Source organism: Pteropus medius, unplaced genomic scaffold, assembly GCF_902729225.1.
Source record: "Pteropus medius unplaced genomic scaffold, Ma_sr-lr_union100, whole genome shotgun sequence".
Lineage (NCBI taxonomy): Eukaryota > Metazoa > Chordata > Mammalia > Chiroptera > Pteropodidae > Pteropus > Pteropus medius.
Window position 1 is genome coordinate 3,340,040 of NW_024356249.1, and position 21,031 is coordinate 3,361,070.

Genomic DNA, 21,031 nt, shown 5'->3' on the forward strand with positions numbered 1-21,031 from the left:
TTCTAAGGGAAGGAAACAAGCAAGAACGCAGATTAATCAAAAGCGAAGAGACCTAAACTTTGGTCGTTTTAAAGATCTCTGTTCATAAATTTCTTATACTTGGCAAGGAAAGGGAAAGAGAATAGGGCTTTCAACTGATACCCCCGCCCCTCCCCCAAAAAGTTTAAAAGTAAAATTGCTACACTCAAATTATGGATTTATATTCTGAATAAATTATGAACCTAGATCCTGGCCGTAGTCGGTTTCAAAATTTAGAACTACACATGTGCTAAATTGAATTAAGGGAAAAATTGCAGTGACTGAAGATGGCTTTGTCATGTCTAATTTAAGTTCAGAGATAACATATATTAGGCTATTTCTGACCTCTGGAAAAACTAAGTGATTCTCTGGAAAAACTCTAGAAAGAATAGAAATCTTGTTAACTTTTGAGGAGGTTGCAAACTGAGAATCAGAAGCTCTAGTTCCTTGGTCTTCCACAGTAACAACTATTTGCACCAATTTCTCTTGAGTCTTAGATAAAATTGACTACGTTTATTTACCTTAAAGGAGGAGTCTGTGAAATAGGAAAATGGATATGAAGACTAGAGCCATGTTTAAAAGGTGCTGTAAAAATTATATGTCAATAAAGTTGATTAAAAATAATATTGATGACCAGGTTCATTCCTAGAGATGAGGACTTTGGTCATCTGTTCTTTACCTTCAATTTTTAAAAAAAATCTGCAAGTGATTCTGATTTACAGTGAAGTTTGGAAACAGCCACAGAAATGTGTGTGCTACTCATCTCTGAGAAAGCAATTCTAAAGGATGTTTGATTTTAAGCAGAGCTTTGAAAACTTTTTAAATTGTTTAAATGCTTTTATTTTTTAAAAAGATCACAGAACCTTGAAAAAGTAGTTACTGGAAATGTGGTCTGATTCCTCCTGGCCAGACTTATTCACTGAATAAGGATTTGTTTCTAAAAAACCAGAGAATCATTTAGTCTTTAGTATGGCTGAGAAACCATGGGACTTACCATGCTTTCCCAGGAGGGACAGAACTTTCTGACAAAGACCTTGTAATTTGTCAACTATATAATAAAGACACTGAACTAAAATTATTTCTAGGAATTTTGTTTTTAACCTTCAAACATAATTCTTTTATTCTCGTCCCATTCTAAATTGCTTTACTGTGAATTTTCTGCATCAATATATAAGATTATTAAAATGTACAACTAATATTGTGTTAATATATCATGTAGAAGTTGTAACCTCCTATTATTTGAAGTCCAACACTGACTTTGGATCTTGACCCTCATATGTGTAAAAAAGCTGATAAAGAGAGTAGTATTTTTCTCAGAAACAACTATCCAAAGTGCTCTGAGCATTTCTTCTTAATTTGCTTTCGCAATTAAGATGAAAAAACGCTGAGGATAAGAGGCATCTCCTTTTATTTAATATCTCATAAGGTTAAACATATATATTTGAGAACTAAATATAGCTAACTTAGTGTGTCTAAAAAAATTTTTTTTAACGCCTACAGCACCTGGTATTCCTAAGTGGTCTCCCATTCAAGTACTAACCAGGCCTGACCCTACTTAGCTTCTGAGATCAGAAGAGATCGGGCACGTTCAGGGTGTCATGGCTGTAGACCAGTGTGCCTAAAAATTTTGCTCAGATGTACCCCTTTGGTGAGGCAAAGTTGTCACTTCTAAATGAATCTCTACAAAGATTCACCTCTTCAACATTTACAAAGCGCTTCTGTCAAGCGAGGCATTTTGTTTTGCACTATGATGTTAACAGTAAGAATTACGACATTCCTACTAAAAGTATCTCCCTATTTGCTAAATGGGATGCTGCCCAATTCATGAAATAGCTCAAAAAAGCCAATTAGATCTTCGAATTTACTCAGTTGAGTTTTTGTTCTTTAACGCATCACGCAAAGGCTTTCAACAATTCAGTTATCTACATTTGCCTTATAGTGTATGTCAAAAGCTCAAAAATGCTTAAATTCTTTCACTAAGAATTACTGTATTTGGAAATCAACTTAAGTAGAAGAATTATAATCTTTAAAACATCATGATTAATTTGGTTTAAAAAACAATTATTACTGGATATAGCAGAATGAATGTCTTTTCCTTCCTTTCCATAAATAGCCCAAGTTCTAGAAACCCCATACAGCATATTAAATAAGACTGTTCTTTCCTAGAGAGCACCCATTGCCATTGGTTAAATTTTCTTACTGTAGATTCACTCTCATTTATCAGGCTACAGTACAATAAAGACTAAAATTAAAAAAAAAAAAAAAAGACATTCCTAGTTTTATGAAGTCATAAATTGTCAGCTTAACAATGGGGAGCCTGGCAAAGGAAAACATGGGAATGGAGAATATTATTGATTCATAAAACAATTATATGAAAAAGACTGTGATTTCAAATTCACAAATACATACAAAATATATTAAATCACTACCACATACTCCCATTAACAGTAACTTACCTCAAGCTGATGCAGTAGAGCTTTTCCTTTTTTATTTATTTCTACCATCAATGTAAATATAGCAACTTTAATATCCTGTTCCACCTGCTTTTGATTTTGATTTACTTCAATTATCCTGAAAATTAAACAAAAGGGGGGAAAAAACACTAAAATCTACGGCAGATGATTTGTTTTATAATCGATTTCTTTACGGTCTAAATTAGGCCAAATGTTTTTGGCTCTTAAAAGCTCAGCTATTTCTAAGGATCCTTCAGTTTAAATTGACTTTCTTGAACACAGCAGAAATACAATTCTTCTGAAAGACATAGTACTGAATTCAACCCTAAAATCAAAATGCATAAAATTACAAGAGAATGAACACATTTTAAGAAAATACAGTTTTGAAAGTTTATGATGACACCCAGAAAAATCAATGCTTAGTCTAAAAGGATGGACAAAAAGATGTATAAGCAAGATGAAGAAAACCACAAATCTGAACAAGTTGTACTGTATTCATTGCAGTTAAGAAGTAGAAGGGGTAAATGTGTCACTCTTAGTCATCTGAATCACTGGTGTTCATTTTATCTGAATAGAAGCAAGAAGACAACAATCATAGTTTGCTATTTTTAATGACATTAAGCAGCCAAATAACTACTTTATGTTTCATCAACCACCAAATATGTTTTTTCCTTTGATAAGAGAAAATGGGAATGCTGTTTTCATGGAGATCGAGATGGATATGTGATACATAGTATCACATACCAGAATACCTTACAGAAGTAGAGAACCACCAAACATTAGGAGAGAAACAAGCTTTTCTTCTGTCTGCTTTTCCCCATTTACACTCCAAAACTTAAGACCAAAGGGCAGAGATTTTCTTTTGGAAATTCTTCAAAATAACTATAACTATTTGACATCAGTATTGGCTATAGGATCAAGTAAACCAGGTAGGTGTGAGAAGCAAACAACCTTAAAAAAAAACTAATTTAAATCTTCTTGGCAGTAGAACAGAATGAAAAAAGGGACAAGCAGTGCCATGTTTGCACATGCATAAAAAATGAACTAAACTGCAAAGTCATTCAGTCATTAAATTTAATCCATCTATAATCAGGTAGGCAACAAAGATAGGAGAAATTAACACCGATTCCAAAGATTCTTTAATTTTTACCATAATTCAAAACCCCAAATCTTTTCATACAATAATGTATTACTTTGTAAAAACAGCATAAACCACTAACAAAAAGGTGAAAAAAAAAATCACATTTGGAGAATTCACACTATTTAATTTTAAGACTCATTACACAAAGCTACAGTCATGAAGTAGGGTATTGGCAAAAAAGAAACACAATGGAACAAAATAGAGCCCAGAAATAACCTCACACACATATGGTCAACGGATTTTCTACAAAGGTGCCAAGGCAACTCAATAGCAACAGGCTAGTCTTTTCGACAAATGGTGCTGGAACAAACGGACATCAATATTTAAAAAAAAAAAAAAGAAAAAGAAAACAAAACGTTAGACCATAGCTCATACTATATACATAGTGAAAAAGAAAGAAAAAAGTCAAAAGGGCAAATTTCATCAATGGTGGCTCTTTCACATATAATTGGTAATTTTACAATTGCTACCATTTGTCACTAGATGTTATAAATTATCAATATCTTCCAGATAGATGAGCTGCTGCTAAATGTAGATTACCATGACAATAGTTTTGAAATTTTATGACTGAAAAGATGCTTTCCAACCCTAAGTTTCTGGAAAAGTATCAAATATGTGTTACTAGAGCCATCTGACAGCTTACTCAGATCTGCTTCACCATGAGTTAAGTAAAATGTTCTGAATATACTTAACACATTATATTACAGACGATTTATTGTAATACCATAAATGTAAATTTACCTGTTTTGGATCTGATTTCCTGTGAATTTTATGTATTTTGTTTTTTCCATCAGTTTGGTGATTAGTGTATCTATGATCACTTTCTGATTCTGAAAAGCTTCTTCTATAAATTGATATCTGAAAAAATAAGTAGTCAATTATCTGTCTAAAATGAGGAAAAGCCCAATGCAAAGAAATAAAAGAAAACTAAGAGAGTATAAAGAATACAAAAAATAATCAATTAAAAATACCAAATATATCCCTAGAAGATAAGTTGTTTTCCCCTCCTCTCAAAATTATCCCTTAAGAAAGAAGGAGTCCTAAATAACAAAAAGAAAAAGAGGGAATCTTTACAGATATTACTCATGGACACTCTTTAAATTATTTTGAAAATTTGGGAAAGATACACATTCATCATCATAGTTTTAGAGGCTTACAGAGCTCACTTGGAGGACCTGCCAAAAAGTAATTATAGATATTTAAGCAGATTTATTATTTTACAATTTTATAATTATGAAAGTGTGACATCATGAACATTTTGAAGATTCATTTTAAACAATAGGTAGTTGTTTTGTAGGAGTCACAAATATTTGCCTTCAGGATAAATGGGGAATGAGAAGTATGGGAGGGGGGAAGCAAAACTCCTGATGTTCTCCCTTGCATGACATAAAGCTTCAGGCAACAATAAAATACAGCATTTTAAAATATTTAACTTGGAAATGAAGGTAACCCATAACACACTATGTAAGATGACTCAAGAGTAGCTCTAGAGAAACAGACAATGATGCAGAAGATAAATTATGAAGTTTCATTGTTTTTCATAAAACACATGAAATATAATGTTTGACATAATATAACTTAAAATTAAATATTATAAACAGGTTTGCCAGAGTTAGAAAAAAAGGGAGGGGGAAAGCACACAGATAATTCTATTGGATCCCCTTTATACATAATCATATTTGTAAATAATGACATTTTAAATTCCTCCTTAGGTAACTCAAGTTTTATATCCAAAACTTTTTGTCATTACTACACTGTTTGGGATCCTAGTATAATATTAAATGAAATGGTCAAAATGGCCATCTTTATCTTGTCCCTAAACTCAATGTAAAAACTTTCAATACTCCATTATGATGTTTTCCAGTACTTCTCACAGATAACCTTTATTAGGTTTAGAAAATTTCCTTTTATTCCTAGTTTACTAAGATTTTACATCATAGGTGCATATTTTTAATGTTTCTTCCACCACTACTGAGATGGTCATATAATTATCCCTTTTATTCTTTAAAGATGATGAATTACATAAATGATATTCAGATGTTAAATGAACTTTGTATTCCTAATATAAGGTCAACTTGGTTGTAATTAAATTGTCCAAAAATCACAATACTGCTAGATTTCTTTTCCTAACTTATTTCTTAGTACTTTTAGGTTCATTTCATGTATGAGATTGTAATTTTATTTTTATTCCTCATAAAATAAGTTGGAGAGAGTTTATTCTTTTGCCATTCTCTGGACAAGGCTGTATTAAAAGGGTTATTTTTACCTCATCTATTTCATAGATTAATCAGTGAAGTCATCTGGGTTTGTCATTTTCTTTGTGGGGATATTACGAATTATGAATTTACATGAAATTAAGGGTACTTTGATTTTCTATTTTATCTTGGACCAGTTAAGTTGTATTTTCTAAGAATTAACTCATTTCATGTTAAGATTTTCAAATCTATTGACAGATATCCTTTTTATATTTTTAAATACCTTTAGAAAATGTGGTGATGTGCCCTTTTCTTACTCCTGGCATTGATTATTTGGAACTGCTCTCCTTAATCACTCACAAAAAGATTTGTTAGTTTTACCAAGCTTTTGAAAAACTTAAGTTTTGGCTTTGACTATTTCATCAATTTCTGCACTTGTCTTTATTTTATCTTTCCCTCCACTTACTTTGGGTTTAATTTGTTCATTCCAATTTGAAATAAATGTTTAGCATATTTACTTTTTATCCTTACTATCTACTACATGCATTTAATGATATATATTTCCATCTAATCATGGTTTTAGAATATATTTCGAAGATAGTTATTTTCACTATCAAATAAAAATATTTTCTAAAAGCTATTGGGATTTCTCCTTTTACGCTGTATTTTTAACTGCTTATTTTAAGATAACTTCAAAGTTAAATTTGCAATAGTAGAGATCTCACATATACCTTTACACAGCTTAGTTTTTCAAATATTGCCTCCTTGTAGTCCTTTAACTCAATAATAATTAGTATGCATTTCCTTACAAGGAAATTCTATTATTTAACCATAGTATAATTATTAAATACAGGAAAATTTACACTGAGATAATACTTTCATCTGATCTATAGACCACATTCCAATTGTTATTTGTCTCAATAACGTCCTCCATATCATTTTTTTCTCCCTCTCGTCCAGGATGCCAGAGGATCATGTGCTACGTTAATTTTCATATGAATTGCATGTCTTCATTTTCAAATATATGGAGAGTGTTATCATCTATTATTGTTTTCCAGATTAACTGCATTGAGTTTACATAAAACTTTATACAATTTAATCTTCTGAAATTGAAGACTGCATATGGTTAAATTTTTTTATTTTTATATTTTTTTATTTTGAAAAGAATGTCTATTTTGGGGCATAGTGTTTCTTAATACCTATGAGGTCATTTGCTAATTGTATTATTTTAATCTTACTGATTTTTAATGTGCTTATTCTGTCAATTATTGAGAAGTATGTTAAAAATTTCCCACTCTGTTTTAAGCTGTCATTTTTCTTTATATATTTCAAGGCCATGGGGCACATATTTACAACTGTTACAACTTTTAGATAAATAAAACCAATTATTGTTATAAAGTTTCCTTCTTTATCTCAAATAATGTACTTTGGTATGCCAGCCTGCCTTTGGTTAGTGTTTGTATGACATGTCTTTTCCTGTCATTATTTTTATATACATAGATTTTTAATATCTCTTTAAAAAAGCAAACAGACTTTCTATTTTCTTTCTTAACCAGCATGAAAATTTTAAATTTAGAACATTTTATTCATTTACATTTATTATAATTAGAAAGTATTTATGGCTCTTTTAATTTATCAAGTCCTTATTAAAATCTGTTCTTTGATACTATGAGCAACTAGATGTCAGAAATTGGACAATATGAAAGAAACAGATACATTCCTAGAAACATATAATCTTCCAAGACTGAGTAAAGAAACAAAACCTGAACTGAGTGACTACTACTAATGAAATCAAATTAGTAATCAAAAAACTCCCATCAAACAAAAATCATCCCGGACCAGATAGCTTCACAGGTGAATTTTACCAAACAGTCAAAGAAAAATTAAATTAATACCTATTCTTCTCAAACTATTTCAAAAAATTCAAGAGCAGTGAAATGAAGGCTCCCAAGGTCATTCTACAAGATCACCAAAGCCATTACCAAAAAAGAAAATTATAGGCAAATATCCCTGATGAACAGAGATGCAAAAATCCTCAAAAAAAATATTAGCAAACCAAACTCAGCAATACATTAAAAAGATCATACACCATGATCAAGTTGGATTTATTCCCAGGACAAAGATGGCTCAATATCCGCGAATCAATGCGATACACCACATTAACAAACTAAAAGATAAAAATCATATAATCATATCAATAGATGCAGAAAAGGTGTTTCACAAAATCCAGTATCCATTTATGATAAAAATTCTCGGCAAAGTGGGAATAGGGGGACCTTCTCTCACCATAATAAAGGTCATATATGACAAACCTACAGCTAACATCACACTTAATGGAAAAAGCTAAAAGCACTTCCTTAAGATCAGGAACAAGACAAGGATGCCCACTTTCACCACCTTTATTCAAAATAGTACTGGAAGTCCTAGCCATAGCAATCAGATGAGAAAAAGAAATAAAAGGCACCCAAATTAGAAAGAAGGAAAACTCATTACGTGCAGATGACATGATACTATACAGAGAACTCTAAAGATTCCACAAAAAAACTGTTAGCACTGATAAATGAATTCAGTAAAGTAGCAGGATACAAAATTAATATTCTGAAATCAGTTGCATTTCTATACACCAATTATGAACTATCAGAAAGAGAAATTAAGAAAATAATCCCATTTACAGTTACATAAAAAAATATATCTAGGAATAGATTTAACCAAGGAGGTAAAAGACCTCTACTCAGATAATTATAAGTCACTGAAGAAAGAAAAGGAAGGAAATACAAACAAATGGAAACATAAAGGAAGAATTAACAGTTAAAATGTCCATACTACCCAAAGCAATCTATAAATTCAGTGCAATCCCTATGAAAATACCAACGGCATTATTCACAGAACCAGAACAAATAATTCTAAAGTTTACATGGAACCATAAAAGACCCCAAATATACACGGCAGTCTTGAGAAAGAAGAACGAAGTTGGAAGTAACAGGCTATCTGATATCAAACTATACTACAAGGGTATAGTACTCAAAGCAGCATGGTTCTGGCAATAAAACAGACACTCAGTTCAATGCAACAGAACAGAGAGCCCAGAAATAAACCCACGGCTATATGGTCATTTAATCTATGACAAAGAAGGCAAGAATATACAATGGGGTAAAGAGTCCATTCAATAAATGGTGTTGGGAAAACTGGATGGATACATGCAAAAAAAATGAAACTGGACCACTCTTGTTTTTTACCCATATTCAAGAATAAACTCAAACTGGATTAAAGACTTAAATGTAAGAACCGAACCATAAAACTTCTAGAAGAAAATATGGGAAGTAAACATTTAACATTGCTCTTAGTAATATTTCTTTGGATATATCTCCTTGGGCAAGGGAAACAGAATAAAAAAATAAACAAATGGGACTACATCAAACTGGAAAGTTTTTATATAGCAAAGGAAACCAACAAAACAAAAAGACAACTACTGAATGGGAGAAGATATTGCCAGTGATACATCTGATAAGGGATTAATATCCAAAATATGTAAGGAACTCATAAAACTAAACAAACAATCCGAATAAAAAAAACGGGTAGAGGACCTGAATAGACATTTCTCCACAGAGGACATACCAATGGCCAACAGACATATGAAGAGATGCTGAGGTTCTCTCATCATTAGAGAAACGCATATTGAAACTACAATGAGAAATCACCTCACACCTGTCAGAACAGCTATCACCAATAATTCAAAAACCAAGTGTTGGCGAAGAAGTGGAGAAAAGGGAACCCTTGTGCGCTGTTGATGAGATCGCAAACTGGTACAGCCACTATAGAAAAGTCAAAGTTCCTTAAAAAATTAAAACCAGAACTACCTTATGACCCAGCAATTCCACTTCTGGGTATTTATCTGAAGAAATCTAAAACACTAATTCAAAAAGATATATGCACCCCTATGTTCACCGCAGCACTATTTACAATAGCAGAGATACGGAAGCAACCTAAGTGCCCATCAATAGACAACTGGATAACGAAGTTACAGGACATACATACAATGGAATGTTACTCAGCAATAAAAAATGAAATTTTAATATTTGCAACAACATAGATGGACCTAGAGGGTCTTATGGTAAATGAAGTAAGTCCAACAGAGAAAGACAATACCATATGATTTCACTTACACGTGGAATCCAAGGAACAAAATAATGAACAAATAAAACAAAAATAGACTCGGATATAGAGAACAAACTCATGGTTGCAAGATGGGAGGGCAGATTGGGGAGCTGGGTGAAAATGGTTAAGGATTTAAGAAGTATGAATTGGCAGTTACAAAATAGTCACAGGGATGTAAAGTACAGCATAGGGACTATAGTCAATAATGTATTAACTATGTATAGTGCCAGGTGGGTACTAGACTTATTGGAGGAATCACTTCATAAATTATGTCTCTAACTAGTATGCCATATACCTGAAATATAAAATATTGAATGTCAACCAATAATTGAAAAATAAAATTTTTTTAAGAGTAAGAAAAATTTTATTTTAATGTTTCTTTTTTTTATTGGCCTGTTTTTAGACTAATTATTCTATTTCCCCTCACCATCTTGATAATCATATACACTTTTACTATTCTTTTAGCTACTATTACATACAGAGATATTACAAAATGCAGATCTTGACTTAACCTCTAATATTTTGTATTTTTATCCTTTTCCTAAATTATACATAAGCCTTAGACCATAAACTCTACATCCTAACATATCTGCTGTGATACACAACACACACGACACAGACTGACATCTTTGTTGATTTACTCATACTTTAACTGCTCTTACTCCATCATGCATCATCTACCATTTTTCTTCTGAATTGGAAAAAGCATGCTTCATTCTAAAGAGCACTAAAGTCAATTCCAGCCAAATGCTGATATGAAAGTATATGAGGCCAAGGGCTCCAAGAGCTTCCATTTTCTCGAAATACCAAAGATGTGGTGTTTTTGCTGTTGTTGGTTTGTTTGTTTTAGCATAAAATCTTATTTTACAACACTGGTAACTAATTCCACATATTTTAAAACAATGAATAGGCCAGTGGTTCTTATTCCAGGGTAATTTTGCTTCTTAAGGCATTTGGTCATGTCTGGGGACATTTTTGGTTTTGACAACTGGGAGGATGCTACTGGAATCTAGTGAACAGAGGTCAAAGATGCAGCTAAACACCATACAAATGCACTGGGCAGCCCCCCATAACGAAGAATTATCTGGTCCAAAATGTCAATACTGCCAAAGTTGAAAAGTTCCTGAATAAGCAAGGTAACGTGGTGCTGGCAAACAAAACATTATCTGCAGACTGCCATTTGACTAGGTGCCAGCAGTCCTCTAAGTCTTCATAAAGCTGTAATATAAATCTATGTATATAATGAAAGATGCTGGTACCTATGCTCTTTATGTTCTAATAACTGGCAGTCCCGACAAGTCAGTTTGTCACATGTTTCACAGTAAAGCTTTAGCTGCTCCTTCTTATGAAAAGGACAAAACACGGGTCGCTGACTGGTCACACCAACTGCCTCTGTAGAAACAATGGGGGGCAAAAAAAAATTAACATAATTGAATAGTAAATATTAGATTGACTATTCAAACTCAAATCCAGGAAAATACAAACACTTTCATCAACATCACTATCACCAGGTTTTACAGATATTAAACATTAAATATTTTCAGCTCTTCAGAATGAAAATATAAATGAGCTTTTTCACTTTCCAATGTATAAATTCAAATTAATTTAGGAGAAAAAGAAAATGTGTAGTTAAAAAAATGGTTTATGGAATTAAAAAATCTTAAGAGCCCAGATAAATGAGTGTGAACCAATTAGATGTTTTCCATTCCAAACATGGAAGAAATTTTTAAAAATGCAATTCAGAACAACTAATAAAAATGTATACAAGGTCTGGTAAAAAAATTACTTCCCCACTTTTGCAAAAAACCTAACAGATGATACCCATTAACACAGAAATAATCATTAAGTTTTCACTATCATATTATAGTCATCCATGTATCTTTTCAATGGGGATTAAATATCCAAAACAGGGATAAAACTGGGCGATGCTTATGTTAAACAGAAAAATCAGAATACAAATAAACACAATGATTGGTTAAACAGTAAACACTAGTTATCTCACTGATAATTAAAGGTAATATTGAAACATTTCAAAATTAATCCACCTCCAAAGATAACCACTATTAAAACCTGGTATACATTCCTCTGGTTGTTTTTCTGTGTAAGTATGTATACTAGTAAATATTTTATAAAATTTAAGTAATTTATAAAATTTAAAGAATGGCACTACACATACTTCCTTGTAAAAGTGTTTTTATTCACTTTATCTTAGATACCGTTCTTTCTGTGTTAGTAAATACATCTGTATCTACTTATTTATTAACGATATAGTATCTCGTCAAATAAATATTACCACCTGCCAGTGGACATTTCAATGTTTCTCATTTTTCAATATTGTATGGTAATGCTGAAATAAACATGAAATGTATAAACCATTGGATGTTTCCATAATACAAATACCTAAGTAGAATTCTTGGGTCAATAAATGGTCTCCAAAGAATTATACCAATTTGTATTCCTACCAGTGTAGAGTGGCTATCACCTTACTAATGGGGTATTCTCAATATTGTTAATCTTTGCCAATTTGATAAGTGGGGGGGAGTGATATCACAATTTTTTAATGTATTTCTTTAACAACTGAGGTTGAACAATTTTACATTTTTATCAACCACTTACATTTCTTTTAAGAATTGTCTATTTATAACCTCCATCGTTTTTCTGTCCAATTATCCTTCTTATCAACTTGCAAACATTTAATGAATTGCCTGCCAAAACTCTGATTTTTGGTATTTTTCCAAGCACACCATTAGAATTTTTAATAGAAAAATTTATCCGTTCTATGACTTTAGTTTTTGAGAAAATTGTTTCTAAAAAGGCTTTCCTTTAATTATAAAAATGTTTACTTTCGCTCATACAGTAACCTTTTATGGTTTTTTATATAAATGAACTTATCTGAATTTTCATATATTACCCATATTTAAGACATATTTAAATGTGTGCCAGCAAGTAGAATGAGTTAACAGACTGACATTTGCTGATCATACTATAATAAAACTATAAAGTTGAAACCAGAAACAAACAAAACCCATGCCTGGGAAAATTTTCCTTTTTCTTTTAATGAATTCGTGGGTTCATAATAATCACACTGTTTAGCAACTTCCTTTTTTACATTTAATATACATCATGACCCTCTTTTCATAGCATTACTTATAATATTCCAAAGTAGAAAATAACAGATAGAAAAATTCATAAATCCCCAACAACTTGGCAACCATAAATGCAGAAAATCTAAAAAAACAGCAGAAATCAAAGTAGCAAATCATAAATCAAGCTTTAAACACTTATAATTTTAAGAAAAGTGGAAATAAATATCAAATATCAAAGGAGCAAATCATAAATCAAGCTTTAAACACTTATAATTTTAAGAAAAGTGGAAATAAATATCAAGTGTTAGTAATAGAAATTTAAAACCAAGGTAAACTGACAGGGATTAAAGATAAATTAGTGAACTAAAAAATATATAACATAATTAGATAAATTTAAAAGTTGTTTCTGCGGATAAAAACAGAGAGATAACTTATTACCTAGTTAGATTAAAAAGGTAAAAATACATAAAATTGAGAATGAAAAAAATGGAAATAACCAGATAGAGTAAATTACCAATATATTAAAAGAAAATTAAAAGCACAACACATTAATACCAAATGGAATTAATTCCAGCAATTAATGAAACATCTATGGAGACATCTGGTCAATGCCATAAGGTCCATGATATTTGGTCCTTGACATGTGCCATTATGAATCAGGCTAAGGCAAGAAGGGTTATTACTGGCAATCAGCCACAAAAGAACTATTGGACCAGTAAAACATGATGTTTTTATGTATTAATCCTGTAAACCAAAAGTATAAGTAAATGTTAGGAACATTTCCTAAGCGTGGATGTTTCTGACAAGACCAAATGTCATTTAGTATGAACCAAACATGCTCCTGGACATTTTAGACAGGACCAAATTTCAAGGATCTTTCGGTGTGGATCAAATGTTCAGTCAATGTGTGGACAGGACCAAAAGTCCTGCAAGGACTCCAGCAATGCAAAGATGGTTCAATGTTAGTAATATGAACATCCTCATAGCTCCTTGTGCCCTTTTCCTTGATGTTCAATTCATGTCTTCTGGGCATCATAGTTGATAGGGTGACCATTAGCTGGCTTGGGACATCCTGGTTTGTTCCTGCTATACAGGCATAACTATTTATAAAGCTTTTGATTTAGATAATTAGGATATCATATCACTCATTTATAGACTTTATTTATCGAAGAATTTAGATCCTGACTCTCAGTCATTCTCCGAGTAGTAAGTCTCATCATCATCCTGAATGATTTAGAAGTCCACGGAGATTACCACATGAAGACAAGCCTCTCAAACTTGCTTATCTTTAGAGACCTGTTCTTCATTGTAGCTGCTTATTCCATATAATATACATCATGGCCCCACCCCAGATTTTTGATTATAACTATTCCACTCTACAATCATTAATTCAAACATCCCACTCTAATAACTTCTACTTTCTAAACTTCCAATTCTTGCTTAACCACTCTCACTGTATTTCATCAATATCTCTAATCCTTAACTATTTCTTTCACCCTATCAACTGACACTATCAACTTTATACAGTTAAAATCCCTAAATCCTTCATTTTTATACATGACATTACCTGCATCTCTTGCCCTGCTGAATTTCTGGAACACGTGTCCAGCTAAACCCCAAATCTAGATAAGTTCAATTCTTCTCTATATCTATACCCAGGGTGCTGAGGTCTGGCAGGGGATGTTTTAAGTCCTACACATCAAATATAACCTTGATGTTACCTAGCAACCGTTCTGTTCCTGAAGCTGGAGTGTTCTTTCAACTGGAGTTATTTCAAATATCCTCCACATTCCTTACCTTTTATTATTTCCTGCTCTCTTTTTCAACAGATGATTGATCTCAAAGAAGTCTTGATAGCACTAACCTATTAAATTTACCTGAATCTACACCTGGCCTTTTTTCTCTTGTGTCTTTTCATCGGCATCCTCAGAAATTATACTCCCTTTTCCTTTGTCTCCAGACTCCTAGCCTCATTTCTGACTCCTCCTCCTTTTGAATCTTACTCTCCAGCTACACTCAACTTTCCCCGTCTGGAAATGTGTGCATGTGCTTCGGTTTTCCCTACCCTTCTCCTTTATGGAATGAATTATTTATCCTTGAAGTCCCAGGTTTGGCCTCCAACCTAAATCCCAAATCTGAGTTTAGTACTCTTTTCATGTGCTCCCACAGAATTTATGAGGCCCAATATATTTGCTAATTTGTTTATAGTCTTCATGATACTAATAACTCCTAAGGGTACAAGTGTCTGTCTTACTTACCTTTTCATCTCTAGTACCTAGCAAAGTTCCTGGAATATAGAATAGGTATACAAACACTAGTTGACTCAATGAATAAAAAGTAAAATAATTTTTAAACAAAAATATATTGATGAGCCATAAAGTTGAATAAAATTCTGATAAATGCTATAGTATGAATGAATCCTGAAAATACTGTGATAAGCGAAATGAGTCAGACAACTAAAGGACAAATACTGTACGATTCCACTTGACTGGAATATCTAGAATAAGCAAATTCACAGACAAATAGATTAGAGGTTAGCAGGAGCTGGGGGAAGAGAGGAATGGGCAGTTATTACATAACGGGTAGTTTCCTTTTGGGGTGACAGAAAGTTTTAGACAGTGGTGATGGTTGCATAAGACTGTGAAAGCAATCAACGCCACTGAATTGTACATTTCTAAGATGATAAGTTTAAAAAGCAAGTATTTTTTTCATGTGCTGTACATTCACACCAAATTAAGGCATTTATAGGAAAAGGGGTTGGGAGTATGCCTATGAGGCAAAAAGGCTCAATATCTATTCATTCTTGCCAATATGTATAAGTATTCAAATTTCGATACAATATAGATCACACTGATTTTAAAAATCAAGAGAATATTTAATGTTTACAAGTGTATTAAAACATGTCAATGTAGAGAGGAAGAAAAGATGGTGGAAGGATAGAGGGGGGAAAAAAGAGACTAGAAGAACTAATCCATTACCTGGAGATACTTCTTCTTTCTGTCTCACAGTGTGGTCTTTTGTGAACTTCACCCTTTGATGAGCTCTGATGCATGTCTTGCAGAGCCATTCAACACACTCTACACAAAACCCATTAGCTTCAGCATTATCCTCACAGCTTGTACACACCTAAAAGAAACATGTCACATCAATTTTTGAAAAAAACTAAAAGATGGTCACACCACTAGTTGTATGAAAATGATATACCAGCCATACTGATTCCATCGCTTACCTTAACAGTCCTCATAAATTAAAACTGATACTATGTTTTAAATCATAAACACATGAAGTGGAAATATAAGGACACTGGCCTTAGTTCAACAAAGCAAATATTTCAGGCATTATGTTAAGTGTTGAGGATACATCAATCGAAAAAGCAAACATGATCTTTGCTCTTGTGATGCCTAGTCTCGTAGATGGAATATGGGTTCAAATCCCACTTCCTCCACTTACTAGCTGAGTAGCCTTGGGTAGATTACTTAGAATGCATAAGAGCAACGACACAAATTTTACTGAATAGTTGTAAAGATTAAATGTGAGGCAGACAAACATTATTGGAATAATCACACTAACAGAAAACTACAAACTGAGATGTGCCATAAAGTAAAAGTATGAGTTGCTGTTAAGAACATATGATTGGAGAAACTGATCCATTTTAGTGAGGTCGGGGAAAGTGAGAGGAAGAGATTACCTAGGCAAGGTTTTCTCTAAGGAAATCATATTAGCACTAAGATATGAAAGTTGAGTCATCAATTACTGATGAAAAGCCTTTTAGGTAGAGAGAACAGCATGCACAAAAGCTTCCAGCAAGGAGAGCATGGCAAGTTCCAAGAAGTGACAGAAAGCCAGTACAACTGAAGTAGAGAGATCAAGGGGAAGACTGGCAAGAGAAGTTGGTGGCAGGGTAGACAGGAACCAGATCTAGTAGGATCACACGACAATTTGATCTGTCTAAAGAAGTCTCCTAAAAGCTTTTAAGTAAATAAATGACGTGGCCATATTTGCATTTTAAAAATCACAGTCACTGCAATGTGGAGAACAGATTAAAAAGGGGGCAAGTGTTTCTGCACAGAGACAAGTAGGAGACTTTTTCAGTGGTTTAGGTGAGAGTGGGTGGAAGTGCAGATAAATGAGGAAGATTTAGGAAGTAAAATCGACTGGTATGGAGAATGTACTGGATATAAAAGCTTGTGTAACTGTGTAGATGGTGCTCTCTGAGAACGGATATAAAAGTTATACAGCATACATATAAGCAGTCCTATGATATCATTTGTATTTGGGGAAAAAAATTTCCCTCAGTCAGTGGTTTACATTAATCAAATTCCAAATACCTGGACATTTCCATAAACCCAAATCTACCTTTTCTGAGCAATTATTATCCTCAACCTTTCTGACTTCATTTAATGCCGCTCCTACTTCCTAGAAATCATTTGAATTCCTTGAAACCTCCAGATCCTCTTACCTCCCTGAACGCCTCACAGGATCTCACCACCACGCTTTGTTTTGATTCTTAGCTTTCTGTTAGATCTAGGGATTGGTCTCATCTACTCTCTTAGCTCCTGCTGTCACCTCTATAACGATGTCCCCTAAAACAATCTCCACACTATGCTACAAAAAGGAATGAGGGATCTCTATATATACTGCTAGGGAGGGATCTCTAGTACTATATAAAGTAAAATTTAAAAAGCAAAGTAGCAAAGCACAGCATGCCACTGCTTAACTAAAATAAGATGGGGATGAGGCAGGATGACTTATTTGCTTATATTTTAAAAATAAAATTACTTACAATTATACATAAAATATCAAAAATGAAAGAATAAACCATTAAAAAAAGTAAATGGTTACTTATAAGGTAAAGGATAAATAAGGTAGATGAGTAGACGAGTAGATGAGATGGGGATAGAAAGTCTGAGTTCTCTGAATACACCGTGTTATAGATTTTCCTTTAGAACTACACAAATGTTTTATATGTAGTTATACAAAATTAAGTTTAAAAAATTAAGTCCCTAAACATCAAAAGCAAAATAAAACAAATGAACCTGCCTATCAAGTGGGTGGCTTAACCATGCGGAGAATTACTTATTTCAAGTGACTTTAAACATGATATGATTGAATCTCTCCAGTGTATACATGTAGTTTTGCTTTCTTTCTTTGTTTTCGGTTTTGACTGAAACAACTCTGTAATTTCTACTTTCAGCACCAACTCTATTCTCTATACTTTTACTCTGCAAGCCATATTTATGCTTCATGAGCTGGTTTCACCTTAGATTCACTTAGGTGGTGCTGGAGGGAGACTGCCATGCCAGAGGAAGAAGGGACTTACTTGATCATCTTAGTTGGCTTCCTATTTGCTAGCGATTTCTGTGAACATCACACCAACCAATGCTGCTTCACCACTGCTGCAGCAGTTCCTTACTATAGCAACAGTTAGCTTTGGCTTGCAGTTTTTCCAATACTTGGAGAACTAGGTTTAAGAGCTACCAGTTTTAGAAATACTAACACCACAGGCCTACTTCTGTTCCTCCCAGATCTGAGATCTCAAGGCCAAAGACTCAGACCAGTAGTACCTTCTCTTCAGATGTTTGAACTGACATTCCTTAAGGCCCTTCCTCTGACTTTTAGTAATTCCAACCTTCTGCCTTTGTTCCCAAAGCAATCCTGAGAAAAAACAAAGTTGGAGGTTTCATACTATCTAATTTTAAACTACATCACAAAGCTATAATAATCAAAACAGCATGTACTGACATTAAAAACAAACAGATCAATGGAACAGAATGGAGAGCCCAGAAATAAACCCACGCCTATATGGTCAATTAATCTATGAGAAGAAAAGTAAGGATATATAATGGGGTAAAGACACTCTATTCAATAAATGGTGTTGGGAAAACTGTACCAATACATGTAAAAGAATGAAACTGAGCCACTTTCTTATACAAAATGAACTCAAAATGGGTTAAAGACTTAAATGCAAGATCTGAAACCATAGACCTCCTAGAAGAAAACATAGGCGGTCGTCTCTTTGACATTGCTCTTAGTAATATTTTTTTGAGTATGTCTCCTCAGGCAAGGGAAACAAAAGAAAAAATGGGACTATATCAAACTAAAATGCTTTTGCACAGTAAAGTAAACCATCATCAAAACAAAAAGACAACCTACTGAATGGGAGAAGATATTTGTCAATTATGCATCCAATAAGGGGTTAATATCCAAAATACATAAGGAATTCATACAACTTCACACACACACACACACACACACACACAATAATACCACACACACACACACACGGCAATTAGATTAAAAAATGGGCAGAGGACCTGAATAGACATTTCTCCAAAGAGGACAAAAACAGATATATGAAAAGATGCTCAACATCACCTATCATCAGGCAAATGCAAACTGAAACCGCTATGACAGAAACAAAATTGTAGATACAGAGAATAAATTTATGGTTGCCAGACTGAGGGCGGTGGGGGGGTGGTGAAAAAGGTAAAGGGATTAAGAATTACAAATTGCCATTTATTAAAATAGTCACGGGGATATAAAGTATAGCACTGGAAATACAATCGGTAATACTGTAATAACTATATATAGTGTCAGAAATGTCTAATCATTATGTGCACACCTGAAACTAATATTATATGTCAATTTTAATCAAAAAATTTTCAGTTTTTTAAAAATCAAACACAAATTAACATTATAAAAAGAATTAAAATGGTTCTTGATTGTACCAAAATTGACATAATATACCCTATAATATATAACGTACATTATATATTTATATATGTATTTTACATGTTAACACATTACTAAAATACATATTAACATTTATATTTTTATATATATTGAGAATATAAATAATTATATCAATGTAGTTAAGAACCAAGATTTCCAGTATTGGAGAAGTGAGATAAATATAAAATCAAAAAGGTAAAACCCTATAATTATAAATTGGAGTTATCAATATGTACTTTTGAGGTATTTTCTCATCTCCTTTCTAAAATAAAAAGTATTTGTTAACTCATTCTCCTGAAAGGCCTAGAAAAATGACCAACCCAATAGTGATGAGCACCCCTAACACCCATATTGTGGAAAAATGACCAACCCAATAGTGATGAGCACCCCTAATACCATTTTTGATTAAAGGAATCAAGGGTCCCAGGAGAAATGGTCTAGAAGAGAAAATGAACAATATCCTGCCAAAACAGAAAGCAAAAGAGACAGAAACAACTACAGGGATTTTATCAGATGGACTCAGTAATCAATGTGAGCTTCCCACTGCCACATGGCACGATTTGAACACCAATATGCATAACTGCGACACATTTTATGATAATAATCCATGATTTCATAATGATAAACACACACCTACCACTCATTAGTCATTTCTGAAAAATGCTGAGAAACTATGTCACTAAATTAGCGACTAAAGGGAAAGAATCATTTAACCTACCTTCCCTGTTTGACCAAAGAATAGAGAAAGCTCTCTCCCTTTATATTCCAGCGAAGAAATAAATGGGAATGAAATAAATAGAATGAGAATGTCATCATTTTTCAAAGCCCTAATGAAATATGAGATTTTGGCAGTGATCATTAGTGGACATTAACATCAGGAAAGAGAAAAACAACCAAACACCATATGGCTCCTGACTGAAATACATATGGACATATAAAAGTATTCTTACGTGTCACTCCCCCTAACCCCCCCAAACACATGCACACAACCAATAGGACCTAAATCTAAACCAGCCTCTACATTTTTATTACCAATTTACACAAAATACAGGAGAGAGAGACGCATGTTGAATGACTTTATGGAAATGATCAGCAAAGTTTTGAATAAGGCTAACTCTACTGGACTAACAACTGTTTATCCAAAAACTATGTTAAAAAAGAAAGCCAGAGAGGCAAAGAGGTAATTTGAGATTAAATAAAAGATATTTTTGAGACAAATCAACCTAATGCACTGGTTAGATCTTATTGGAT

At 32.9% G+C, this 21,031-nt stretch overlaps 1 protein-coding gene and 1 pseudogene across 2 annotated transcripts in view; both read right to left on the bottom strand.

Annotated features, from left to right (window-relative positions):
• The window catches only part of TRIM24 (tripartite motif containing 24), a 102,632-nt gene that overhangs the window by 36,719 nt on the left and 44,882 nt on the right, over positions 1-21,031 (bottom strand). For both annotated transcript variants that reach the window (XM_039860978.1, XM_039860977.1), the window contains exons 3-6: positions 16,027-16,174; positions 11,222-11,354; positions 4,354-4,470; positions 2,475-2,589 (exon numbers count right to left, since the gene is read on the bottom strand). In XM_039860978.1, the coding sequence (XP_039716912.1) occupies positions 2,475-2,589; positions 4,354-4,470; positions 11,222-11,354; positions 16,027-16,174 (513 nt within the window). The remainder of the gene's footprint in view (positions 1-2,474; positions 2,590-4,353; positions 4,471-11,221; positions 11,355-16,026; positions 16,175-21,031) is intronic.
• Positions 1,510-1,628, bottom strand: LOC120601303 (uncharacterized; annotated as a pseudogene).